This window comes from Drosophila virilis, chromosome 5 (genome assembly GCF_030788295.1).
Source record: "Drosophila virilis strain 15010-1051.87 chromosome 5, Dvir_AGI_RSII-ME, whole genome shotgun sequence".
NCBI lineage: Eukaryota > Metazoa > Arthropoda > Insecta > Diptera > Drosophilidae > Drosophila > Drosophila virilis.
Genome location: NC_091547.1, coordinates 6661499 through 6674938, shown reverse-complemented (window position 1 = coordinate 6674938; position 13440 = coordinate 6661499). Strand labels below are relative to the sequence as shown.

The 13440-nt window shown below is 41.8% G+C and overlaps 1 protein-coding gene across 1 annotated transcript in view; it reads right to left on the bottom strand.

The window, feature by feature from the left end:
• Positions 1 to 13440, bottom strand: part of 5-HT1A (5-hydroxytryptamine (serotonin) receptor 1A) — a 72093-nt gene that overhangs the window by 38135 nt on the left and 20518 nt on the right. The window contains exons 2-3 of the mRNA XM_002050891.4: positions 1387 to 2116; positions 322 to 996 (exon numbers count right to left, since the gene is read on the bottom strand). Coding sequence (XP_002050927.1) covers positions 322 to 996; positions 1387 to 1411 — 700 coding nt within the window. The 5' untranslated portion in view covers positions 1412 to 2116. The remainder of the gene's footprint in view (positions 1 to 321; positions 997 to 1386; positions 2117 to 13440) is intronic.

The following is a 13440-nucleotide window of genomic DNA, read 5'->3' as shown; positions in this document are numbered from 1 at the left end:
TTTTAAGGCAACAGCCCGCATCGCCACCCGCAGCAACTGGCTGCTGCTGTCATTTGGCTTTGCCTTATTGAATTGTTTGCCATATTCCCCAATGAAATGGCGCGTCGGATTTACTGGCACGCGCGTGCCTGAGACTGGCGTCCATGGAATTTATTGTCGGGCCAAAAGCAGCGCGCAAATAATTATGTCTATGTTTAGGCTTTGGCTTTGGCTTTGGCTTCAGCTTTGGCTTTGGATTTCGCTTACACTCAGAGCGGTCGTCGTTTGTACGGCCTCTAATGAGCTTTTCATGTTTTTCACATTCTGCTCCCGCTGACTTACCAATTATGGTGACGAGTATCATCAGGCCCAGTAGCACCGTGGTGACCGCCATGCGCAGCAGCTGTGTGAAGTCATCCTCGGCCACTTTGCTGGCGGTGACATTGATCGCTGCGCTGGCATTTAGCAGTTGCTGCCCGCTGCCATTCACTAGCTCACCGAAAATACTCAGACCCGTCTCGTTGCCCTCCAGCAGCAGTGACTCGTTCAGCAGCATGGCGCCCAGGCCCACAGCCACGTTTGTATAGTTATTGTCCGAAACGCCGCTGGCGCCGTTGGCACCATTGCTGCCATCCACATCGATCAGCTGGATGGCTTTGCTGCCCGCCGCTCCGGTGGCCAGTGCCCGATGCGCCGCCTTTGCGGTTATGCGCGCTGCTGCCGCGGCCACCGAGGCGCTCGCCGCAGCCGCTGCCAGCGCGGCTGTGGCCAGCGATGAGCTGGGCGTGCTGCTGCTCTCCAAGGATCCGGCGGCAGCGCCTGTGCCCATAAAGTCGCTATCGCCGCCATCGTTGTAGTAATGATTGTTGTTGTTATTGTCGCCGCCGCCGCCGCCGCCGCCGCCGCCAAAATCCTCGTCCTGCTCATCCGCGTCAGCGTCATCGTCGGGCCGCGGCTCGGCTATGAGAAAGGCTTTATCATTCATGCTATTCGCTATGTATATGTAGTCCAGCGCATCTGCCAAAAAAAAATTGTTGGAAAAACAACAATTAAATAGTCAGACTTCGAAAAGTTTACAATAGTCTAATATTCTCTGTCTAATTCGGAATCTATTTGAATTGAAATGTGCTTTTTCCCTATGTTTGGTGTAGAACGTCTGAATATAAATTTTGAACTTTGATGTAACGTTTTATTTCCAACAAATGCGTATCATAATTAACATTTTGAAAACTTGTGAAAAGTTGTAAATTAAAAGCCTTCGCTGAAAACTACAACATTTGAAAAATGTAATATAAATCCGAATAGAGTTTTTAATGAAGCGTAATTCGCTTTAAATAAAAACTTTGCATTCACTTTTGAGCAGTTTCTTGACTGATTAAATTTGGTTAAACTTTTTGTGATACCTACCATTAAAGTTGGTCGCGCGCGCCATTGTTGTTCTTGCTATTGCTGTTGTTGTTGTTGTTGTTGTTGTTGTAGAATTTTTATTTATTTTTGGCTTGGCAAGAGGTTAGGGTAGTTCGCTTAATTGCAGCCACAGCGGAAATGAGGCGAGTGAGCGTAGACGGAAACGGAAGCGCGACTATGCGACTATGCAATGGCAATGGCAATGGCCGGGCAGAGGCGAGAGTTGGAGCTACTCAGACGGCGTCGCTGGCGCTTGTACATGGTGACACATACACGCACACACACGCACTCACACATACGCTCTGGCCGGATGTATTCTCTTAACGAGCTTTTGAGTGTTTACACGGAGCGTCGTTTACAGTTTCGGCTTTCAGCTTTCACTTTCTTTTGCTAACTGGTGCTGGGCTTTGCTTGCTGATGCTGTTGTTGCTGTATTGTTTTTGGCTGGCAGTGCTGCTTTGTGTGTTGATTGCTGTTGCTGCCAACTTGCCAGCTGCCTGTTTCTGTGTTCTTTTTTGTACTCCTTTTAAGCTCTTCCGTTAGCTCTCGTGTGTTATGGCTCGTTTATGTGCTATTCTCATATCCTCAAAGTGAATTTCACATCCGCAAGCGACATAGCTTCTGTCCGTTTTATCTGTTATTGTTGCTTTTGTTTCTGCATATTGTTGTTCATTTTGTGGTGAGCGTCGGGGGCCAATTGCCCCGCATTAAACCACATTTATTTGCGCAGCTGCAATGAAAATTCAATTAGATTCATAAATTTGGTTAGCAACTGAAATTCAAATATTTTTCAATATTTGCAATTTTGATGTGCGAGCGAAATAATTTCCTGCCCGCCCGGCACAGTAGTCCTCAAATTTATTGCATATATCAATTTCCTGCACACGTTGTGCGTAAAGTGTAAATGAATTTGAATTTTTTGTGCTGCCGGACTGCCTTCCCTCCGCTCAGTCTCCCTTCGAGCATTCGCTTGTTAAATAATTTAACGCAATTTCTGCAATTACACACGAATCACTTTGCACGATAAATAAAAATGTAGACTGGCACGCAAGTTGTTTTCATTTCTTTGTTGAGGCAGCCAGCGTTCAGGCTCTCACATGTGTGCCACACATCTTCAGCGTGCGTGTGCTCGTGTGTGTGTGTGTGTGACCGGAAGTTTGCGTGCGTGCGACAGGCGCCATTGCCAGGGGCTGCTGTGCAGAAACGAAATAAATTTAAAACGCATAAAAAAAAAATAACGAAAAAAAAAACGAGGAAACATAAAATAGAAGCCAAAAGCTGTGCAGCGGCAAGCGTAGTAAAATGTCATCGCATGCCTTGCTGTAACTGTAACTATCGTATATAATACTTATATAGCAGATATATATATATGTATGTAAGTATATACATTGCGGCGCCATAAACGCGTTGCGAGAATGTTGCATGCGTAATGCGAGTGCCGTCTATCGCATGGTTTATAGTTCACATAAGCAGGCACAGGCTGTGACAAGAAAGGCGCTTTATTTGCACTCCCCCCCTCTCACTCTCTCTTCCTTGGTCTCTCTCTCTTTCTCGCTCTGATGAGCTTCATGCACAGCGTGCTGAGGTAAAAGTCTATAAAACGAGTAGTATGTATAGCCCATAAAGATTTATGTGATCCGCATTGATGCACGCTTAACTAAGGCAATTAGCACATATGATATGTTTTTGAATAGATTTAAAGTAACTTTTGTAATAGTTATATTAAAACGGATTTATGTACAGCTAAACTATAAGAAAAAAGCTTAGAGTGTGCTGAGAGGGAACAGAGAGATATTCTATTAACCACAAAGCTAATTTTTTAAAATAACTGCACGCATTACTTGACTTAATGAAAATCGCATAGCAAGGCAGCACATGCAAATGTGCATATATTGTGATATATGTGTGTTATATTGGGGAAAACTGATGGACGACTTAATATAGATAGAGTGACAAACATATGGACAGGCGGATAGACAAGCGAACAGACAAGCTGATAGACAGTTAGTCAGATGTCCTTTAATCTGTCCATTAATCTGCCCACCTGTCTAACCGCTTGTCTCTCCGTGTGTCTACATGTCTGCTCTCCAATTCTTCCTATCTCTATATATGCTTAGTACTTAATTGAATCGGAAATATCTACTGTCTGATTCATTTGCTCAATTTTAACGGGCTTTCACATACCTATGAATTGCAAAATTGAATTAAATACAAAATATTCATTTTAAAATAAAAAATTTGCTTTACACTGCAATTTAAAACAATTTCTAAGGCAAACACAAAAATTGTAATGTATTTCTTTGAAGAATATTTGCCTGTTTCGTATTGTGCGTCTTGCCGGGAAAGCATTTGCAACTGCTCTATGCTTTTCAATTGGATTTCAGTTGAACTCGTGCGTCGCCGAAATGTACGCAATGCTAATTAAACAGCTTAAAATGCAAAGTAGAGGAAAATAGCACAAAAACGAACAAACAACGACAGGAACAGAGAGCCAAAAACAGATGCAGATGCAATTGCGGAGACGCAGTTGCAGACTCAGTTTGCATGGAGCTCATTAAAAGTTGGCATTAGCTGTTGGCTGACATGCACAGAACACGTGAGCTTAGTAACCTTTGCCTTGCCCCTCCACCTGTTCACTTTCTCTATATGCTCATGTGCAAGCATGCCCGAGTTGATTGGCAGTCGTAATCGCTTTGAGTAGCTTGCATAATAGGGCAAGCGGTGTGTGAAAATGTAGCATACTTTTCAGGGCTTGCGATTTCGATACGTGCAAAGACTTTTCTGCGCACTGATTTCACACACATGCACACAAACATGTATATATATAGACTCACATTTTGACCAGCTGCACTTGCTGCAAATGTGTTGCAATAATTTTGCATGTTTAAATATTAATAGCAAATTGCAAGCTGAGCGCTTCAACCTTCAAATGACAGCGGCAACAGCAGCAACAACAACAACTGCAACTTTACACAAGCAACACTCTATATTGTTATGTGTGTGGGTGTGTGTTTGTGTGTGTGCACGCGGCCCTGTAACTAACATTTTCAAGTTCAAAGTCGATTTAATGCGGAAGTTTATGTCAGCCATGAGCTTTCAAGGCAACACAGTGGCTACGTGTGCTGCGGCTGCAAGGGGGCATGCAACTGTGTATGTGTCCTGTGGAGTGAGGCTGTGGCATTGGTTTGCTGTGGGTTGGCTTAAGGGCTGGCTGGGCAGTTGCTACGTGCGGCGCGCGCGTTTGAAGTGCATTTGAGTGTGAAGACGACACATGTCGTTTAAATGCACACCTGTCTACGTGTCAGTTCATGTGTGCTTGTATGTATTTGTATAACCATTTGTATGTATTTGCCTGTATGTGTGTGCGAGCATGTGGCTATGCAGCAGTTTGTCAGCAGCCGCTGCCAAGTGCACTTGTTGCGGTTGGCTAGTAAGTAGTTCAGCGGCGCGAGCCACAGCCGCAGGCACAGTTACTGCATATATTATGCATGCGCACAGCTCTGGTTGTGTGTGTGTGTGTGTGTCAGTGTGTTGTGTGTGTACACGCGTGTGTGTCACTGTGTGTGTATCACTGTGTGTGTTTCTTTTTATAGCTTATCGCATATTTATGCCGCTTGGCCTTTAAGCTACGCATGCATTAGCTTTGGCTACGTTCTGGCTGACACTACAAACATTGCCTAGCTCTCTGGTCTATGTGAACAATAATTAAAAAAAAAAAAATTATTTTCTTTATTCTATTATTATTGCATTGGGTAAATGTATAGACTTTGTCTGCATTTCTAATATGCAGCAAGAAGAGCCACGTTTTTCATACCTGATTTTCTTTTAATTTATTATAAAGCCTCCTAAAAATTGTATTCCAAATTGAATTTATATGTTGAATTCAAAACGAGCATGGGATTCGTCTTGAGTTGCTTGACATGCAATTTTTCCAACCTCTCAGTCGTCTGCTTTAAAGATAATGGCCTGGCTGAAAGCCTCTGGCTTATTGTTTGCCTAGGCAATAACATTTATGCCTATTCATTAATATTTCTGTGTAGTATTAGTATTTAGTATTTGCTGTGCCTACCTATAAGCAGAGGCACATAGAGTTCCTTAACGGCCGTCACCTTTTTGCCCCATTCAATTCGAATAGTTTTATATTTCTGCTTTAGCAGCCCTCGCATATGATATATATATTTATATATTTATATGCTATGTTCTGTTTGGCTCATAAAAGTGCATTTTCAAACGTTCGCAAAACGTTGCTTTTTGTTCGTAATTTCAATGCCATGCGATGCATTCAAACCTCGGACGGGGCCAAAGAGAAACCTCAAACCAGAGACCCCAAACCGAACCGAAACTAAACTAAACTGAAATAAAATAAAATAAATTGCATGCATTTTTCATTCGACGCTCGATTTCATTCACAGGCGCTTAGGCAGCCACAAATACACACAAAAGCACAGACACACACACACACGCACACGCATACGCAAAGGCAAACATGACCAGACATTTATCAGTTGTTCACATGCATTCAAAGATACTAATGTACATATTAGTTCAGCCCTGTAAGTGGCTGTGCAGCGATCGTCCCTAGCCTCTTCCCACCCGCTGCTCTTTTTACTCATTCAAACTGTGTGATGCGTGCGTTAGTGTGTGTGCGTTAGTGTGTGTGTGTGTGGGTGCTTGTGCGTGATGGCTGGGTTCCTTTTTGCGCCATTTCCGCTTCATTTCATGCGCCATTTTTCTCTATCTTGGCACTCGAGTGTTTGCGCCTTGTTGCCATGTCCTGGCAAAGGCCTTTCATTGGCCTGACTATTCCTAGTTCTTGTTGTACTTGTTTTAACTTGTTCTTGTTGCTGCTGTTGTTGGTTGCGGTTGCAGCTGTTATGTGTACAGCATCAGTTTGCCAGCAGGCCAGCCCTTCACACTCCTGCTGTAGTTGCTGTTGGCATTGTTTTTCCTTTTTTTGGCCCGCCTGCAATTGCTTTTGCCAATCAGTCTACTGCAAATAATTTATAACTTTTGCGCCTGTGCCGGCAACTAGCCAACTTTTATGCTATTGCCTCTGCACTTGGTTCAATAAATATAACGCATACGCAACGCAGCACAGGGCGACGGTGGAGTGTGGGGGGAGAAGGCAGGAAAAGTGCTTCGTATTGCATTTGTAATTAGTTAAGTTTAGTTTCGCCTTTTTCCCTACTATCATGTTGCCATTTATTTCAAGGGCGCGTTGTTTATATTCAATTGGCAGCTGTTCAATTATTCAATAATAATGCAATCGACAATTTTGACCACAACAACAAATTACACAGATTGTAAACAACTGTTCGGACATACACCCACACACATATAAACACTCAGAACTTGCAGCCAAGCGTGTGTGTGTTTGTCTATCTCTCGATGCGATTGTCGATATAAAACAATACAAACACATACCAAAATGTAAAAAAAAATATCTGTATTATTTTTATTTGCGCCATTTATAGTATATATATATTTTAAAATGCCAGCTTATTCTGCAATTTAAACGCAGCTCAGCAATAAATAAAAAATCAATGCAACAAAATATGCAAAAACATGCATGCGACATGTGCAAATATGAAATAGTCCAAATGCTATAAGTCGCAAATAAAATAACAACATTTAAGCCCCACTGAGAATTAGTTGTAATGGTAAATTTAAAAAAAAAAAAGAAAGATAACGAGTTTTCGTGGTTTATATAAATTGGAAAAAAAATTGTAAAAACGGCGAGGATAATAAATGTTCGTGGCATTTATAAATTGGGAATCGTAATATTTCCATGCTAATATATATATGTAAAGAAAAGTGGGAGCTTAAAAAAGACCGTTCAATATTTCAAAATTACACTCCATTTTAAGAGGTATTTAAATAAATGTTTCTGCTTAATAACTTTGTATCTGGTCGAGCTTAAGCTCTTTGATTTACCATCTATAGAACTGTTTTTTAAGCTTGTCGATAATAGCTTGTAAATATCGAAACTTTTTTGAGCGATTTTTTGTTTTAAGATATTTAAATACTTTGATAAGATAAAATATTTGTATTTTGTTGCATTGATAACAAACTCTTTAAACCGATTTTTCAATTTTGGAATTTTTGGAAAAAGTATAAGGTATAAAGCTTACAGCTGCGGACTGATAAAAAACTTGTCTAGCTAGATTATATTTCAAATAAATCAATAGGTTTTCTATTTAATATAGCTTGTTAGTAAAGCAAACAAAATCGAAAGATTATAAATTTAACAGCGCGTCCAAGCAAAACGAATCTCAATAAATAATAAAAATGTCCCCATGGAGATATTTGTCACGGAGAAATTCGACTGTATTATGCATCAAACAAGTGCGCATTAAATTTTAAAGCGACATGTTTGCAAATTTTTTAATGCGCTGCAAATTCAATTAAACTTTACAATTCTTTACAAAATACATGAGTGTGAGTAAAGAAAATTGTTGCCTTTTAATTACATTTCAGAAATTCGCATGCTTGCACAAACAGAGGCTGTTCATAAGGGTCTCTCTCGCTTTCTCTCTCTATCTTTCTTTATATATATATAAATATATATGCATGCTATATATATATATATATATATGTGCTTTCTTGAATGTCATGCCACATGATAATAAATTTCCGCATGCAATATCCTGCATTTAAATAACACTTCCTGTGTGCCGTCTAGGCCAAGGCATCCGTCGTCCATACGTCAGCGAGACACTGAAATGAATTTATTTTCCAGCAGCTAGCCTCTCACCGCCACCCCGCGCTTCCACACCCTCTCTCTGGCTGTCTATCTTGGCGCTGCAGTCTCACGCTCTGCTGCTGGACGTGGATCTGGGCTCTTTCCAACTCTATTGGGGTCAGTTCCTTTCGCGTCGAACGCACTCTGCTTCATTACTTTTGGCAGATCTCTCTCTCTCTCTCTTTCTCTCTGTCTCTGTCTCCCTCTCCTCGCCCCACTTCCAAAACGGCCCCCTTATCGCCTGCTCTGCAACCATTTGGCACTTCATCACAGAATGCGCCCAAAAGGCAGCTCGGTTTTCAGTATGTTTTGCTTTTACAGACCGCACGCATAAGCAAAGATGTTGTGGACAGAGAGGGGTTTGGTTTTACAGGGCAAGCGACGGGGAGGGCGGGGGTGCCGTTGTTGGTTTGTGTTTGGCCATCTTTACCACACAATAAAAATTTATGAGCCGTATGCGTGTGCGCAGCCCTTTTTGCCTCAAAGTCGCACAACACTTGCGAGGCGCGCATAAATTTTATATGCCACAACTTGACATGCTTTTCGCACAGTAACCACCCCACCCTCATATCTGCACCCCTCTCTCCAGGCATCTGCTTGTTGTCATTTGGTGACGTGTCTCAGTGTCTCCCTCCCTGCCATGCTGTGGATAGCTGCAGGTAATGCAGCCCCGTAAATTCTTAGTACTTGCTGTTGTTGCTTCTCTTATGCATTATGCATGAGCAGCGGCGTGTGGCGGGGCAGCGGCAAGATAAGGGGGATGGGTGGATGTGGGAAAGGGTGCTATGTGTAAAGCTGAGCTGGCAGCTGCTGGGCCACTTTTGCAGTGCTCAATCAATTAGTCACAGGCCAAATGCGAGTGCAATTAAAAGCGCTTTAAAAGCTCAAACTCCGACTAAATGCATAAACAGTGTCTGCTGTCGGAATGTGAATGCGGCCATCAAAAAAGATGATTTCATGCTCTTGCGCACAATTTGGTTACAATGCAAAGATGTCTTCAACGCCCGCCCGCCCGTCTGTCTGTCTGAGCCATCTGTGTGCGCTGTGATTTCTTTCTCATGCAAATAAACGTGAGCTACAAAACACGTGGAGTCTGACGGATGAAGGGTGAGTGGAGAGTAGGAGTGGACGGGGGCTTAGTCAAAAGCTGCCGCCAGGCAGTCGATCGATGTGAATGAATATGTGAGGTTGCCAGGCAACCTGCATTTGACGTTTAGCCTGCTAAATGCGACGAGACGAGAAAATTGTTGTTGCCCAAAATGTTGCGTAATGACGTGACTAAAATTAAATCTGCCAATTCCTTAGAATCCATTCCTTAAGTGGGTGTGAGTTGTATGGGCGTGTGTGTGTATGTTTTTTTTTATGTAATTCATGTTGTTAGGCACGAAATCGAAGCAAATGCGCGTCGGAATTCTTATTTGGAAACATTTAGAAGGATTCAGCGGCTTTCACACATTTCATTTTTGGAAATTTGTATACCCTGAACCCATTGAAAGCCCTTTGGGCAAATGTTTGTTACCGGCAGAAGTTAGCATACCCGACTTCATATATATACTTGATCAGCATCAATAGCCGAGTCGATCTACCCATATTCGTCAGACCCTGTCAGTCTGTGCTTCAATCATTGAATGGCTTATGAAGTGTGGCAAGCGAGGCTCACATATCATAAGTAGCTCAAGGCGGAAAGTCGGTTCGACGCGAACAGCTAATTAACGATCCTTTCCTTGTGGCTTGCACCCTTTTCCTTACCATAATAATTAGTTTAATTAAAATAATAAAGCTCTGCTAACTAGATTTTGGTTGCAGTATACGTAAAAAAAACATAAGGAAAAAAATTTTCTATAAAGTCTCTTGTGCTTATGTTATGCACGAGCATAATCTGTGTATAATATAATATTAATGAATATTCTCTCTGAGGGCTATTTAAAAATTCCGTTAGTTGCCTGAAATTCTTTCAATATGTATTCGGCAGCTCAAGTGATGGGTTATTCAGAACGAAAACAAGTTGTTCATGCAATCCGGTCTGACCGACTTGGCCGCAAACTTGAATGGACATTTTGTCAGTCAGCGTTTGGTATGGCTGTCGCTTTGATTAAAAATTTACAAATATTTAACTTTGTGCACGAATTGACAACGACAACAACAATAACAATGTTCATCTAGCAGCTACTTTGCATAATTGCAAAAATAATCGGGCCGAAAAGCGTCGCCGGGGCTTAAATGAAGTTGTTAATATTAATGAGGAAATTTTTCAGCATGGTCGAGGCAGCAACCGTCGCAATGTTTGGTTTTAATATTGTTATTAATCAGCTTTTAATGTATTTAATTAAGTTTTGCTCTGCGCCAAATATGTTGAAAATTTAATCAACAAGCGGTCCGACCCACCAACTCGCCCACCACTCGATTGGCCAACAAATAATCATTATGGCGCATAGCAAACCAACAGATTAAGAAGCAACATCCCAACACCCCAACCCCCCCACTATATCCCCCAAAGGGCTTGTTACTGGCACGCCGAGTGAATATTATTACCATGGCATCAAACTTTTATGAAGATTTAAAGCAAAAACAACAACAACAACAACACGCACAACAGCAGCAAAAAGTTTTCCATAAAGTTGTCCAAAGAAAAAAAGGAACTTGCTGCTATTTTTGTTTTTTTCTTTTTGAATTTCAATTTTCTATTGAAGACTGTTGAGCGGTTGTTGTGTGCCCGTGGTGAGGTGGGGCGGGGCTGGACGGGGTTCATGCTTGACACTAACATATTAGATTGCTGTACACAGCAGCTGCAGCCAGCCAGCTGTCCAGCTGTTCGATCATGTCCAGCGCTTGTCAACCCAAATGCTTCGCTCATTTGTCTGTGCCTCGGCAAATTTGCACTTTATTTAAGCAAACTGCCAAAGCGTCACAATGACCCCACACTCCATTCCGCTCTCTGTCTATCTCTCTTTCTCCTTGGCTGCCACGTCTTAAGCGACGCATTCAATTTTTCATCTTTATACGCGTTGTCTGACGCTTTGCAAAATGGCCGCCGGCCAGCAGCTTAAATGGCTGCCTGCACAGCCTCCACATCCGGTTGGCGTTTATCTTTTGATTTGTGTTTGGCTTCGCCGCCTGCTGTCGGCCTTTACTTTTTTTTTTTCAAGTGTTTACAAGTGATTTGCTGTGTTGCCTTGTTATGCTTTTGAGCAATAGACTTTTTTTTCATCAGCTTCTTTCTTTTTGGCAAAAAAAAAAAGCAACAAAAAAGTTTCAGCGACAGGAAAACCCAAATGACTCGAGTGAATTGCGCTTCCGGCTTCTACTTTTTCCAGCTTGTTAGCTTTGAACATACCAATTGATATCTGCAACGGTCCGAGGTGCCGAATTGCCTAACAGCTACGAATTTGGCTACTCATTTGCATACGCTGCCAATTGAAATTGGTAGCAAAAACGGAAACGCTTCAAATATTTGCAGCAGCTTCAATAATTCCAATTCAATCTGCTCTTAGCGCCAGTTACACCTAGTTTTATGTGTGTTTTCGGTCTGGGCAATGCGCCAAAGCTGCGCGGGCCAAATTTCGAGCAATTCTTGTCTGTAAATCGATCGATCGAGCAGACAACGCTGACGGGTGACAAAAATTAAAGTCAGCCCACAAGCACAGACCCGGTTGATTTTCAGCTAACTGGTCTGCAATCTGTGGCCCGTGTCGCCGTGTCTGCTTTTTCCAATTTTATTTTCGCTTTATTTACTTAATGTGGCGCACTCAAGTTGACGACAGCGGCTGCTAACGCTGGCGCCTGACTCGCTCGTAAAATCCACAAAACTTGCAGCCAGCGAAATTAGTTGCTGCAGTTTCGCCCCCGCCCCGTCACCACTCACCCGCTATGTCTCGCGCTTTTCAGCCAAATTTCTGGCCTGTCGCGCCAGTCAGCCATGTTGGCTGACAACTTTAGCCCAGGCTCGTTCTGCGGTCGCTTGCTATTAAATAAAATTGACTCGCGCCCTGGCCTGACAATTGTCACTGCTCTGCTGTTATTGGCCGTATGTCTGTGGGTATATTAAATTAAATTGCAGCAAGATGTTTATGAAATCAGATAGAAGTTGTATACAACCTATATTTTTTATGTGTAGTTTCTAGTTTAACTGCGTTTCTTTGTTTGGAGAGAGGTTCTAGTTTGAGAGTTCACTAACATGATTAGAACGTAACACTTTAAAACTATGTAACAATAACATACTGTTAGGCAGCTGCTCACCTAATTTACTGCTCACAGTTTTTCCCTAACAACATTCTGCTTATCAGCTGTTGACTTTTGTTAACAGTGTATTATGTTAATGTGGGTCATAAGAAACAAATAATGCAAATTTTAATATATCAAAAAGGTAAGTCAAACTGCTGTTAAACAGCCTGTTGAGCAGCAATTAACATTTGAAATACTGTTAGTTGGGTCAATGTAGACTTAGCAGAGATTGTGCTAGTTATAAGAAACACGAATGAATATATATTTGCCTTGGACTTAAGCTTCCCTACACTATGTAGCTTAATTCAAAGCCTTGTTTTATAAAGCTTACATAAAATTTGTAATTAATTATAAACATTTTAAATGCTTATGCTAATTTTAAATTGCGCTAGTCAATATTTGATGTCTCTAAGCTGAAGATGTTCTGCCTATCTTAACAGCATTTGTTCTCATTCTGTTGCTGGTAGAGCATTGTTTGGTCGTTGGTATTTAGTTTTGCACTTTAATTCATTGCCTTGTCGTGCTTTGGTTACTGTCAATTTTAGCTGTACTTAATGTTTACGAACAACTACACTACATTTGACGTTTTATGGCCATTGCCAGAGACTGAGACATATATAACCTTGAAATCTTAAGAGTGGCCATTTGTGGAGTGGAATGAAACTCTTTGGCATATAAAATGCAGTCAGCATATGCAAATCAATCGAGTGATGTGCGCCACACCTGCAGCCACTATCTGTGCCTGTGCCTGTGCTCGTGCTCAAGTTCAAGGAAATCCCATATACACACATGCTCGCACAGTCAGCTCAGAGAGCCTGTTTGCAATGCGATTGTGAATGGCAAAACATTCACTGACATACTAAGTGCCTGGCAGGCACGTGGGTTGCTCCATCAGCTCGGGCAACAGTATGCGATAAAATGTAATTTATTTTGTTATAAACAACCCTCGCCTAGATATAATATGCAACGCATACACAAACAGCCAGTGAAGCCATAACAAATGAAAAGCAAACTTGTGGCTTGACATTGATGAATGCACGATGAGATTTATGCTACGTTCCATGGTGTGATACACACACACATTTATATAA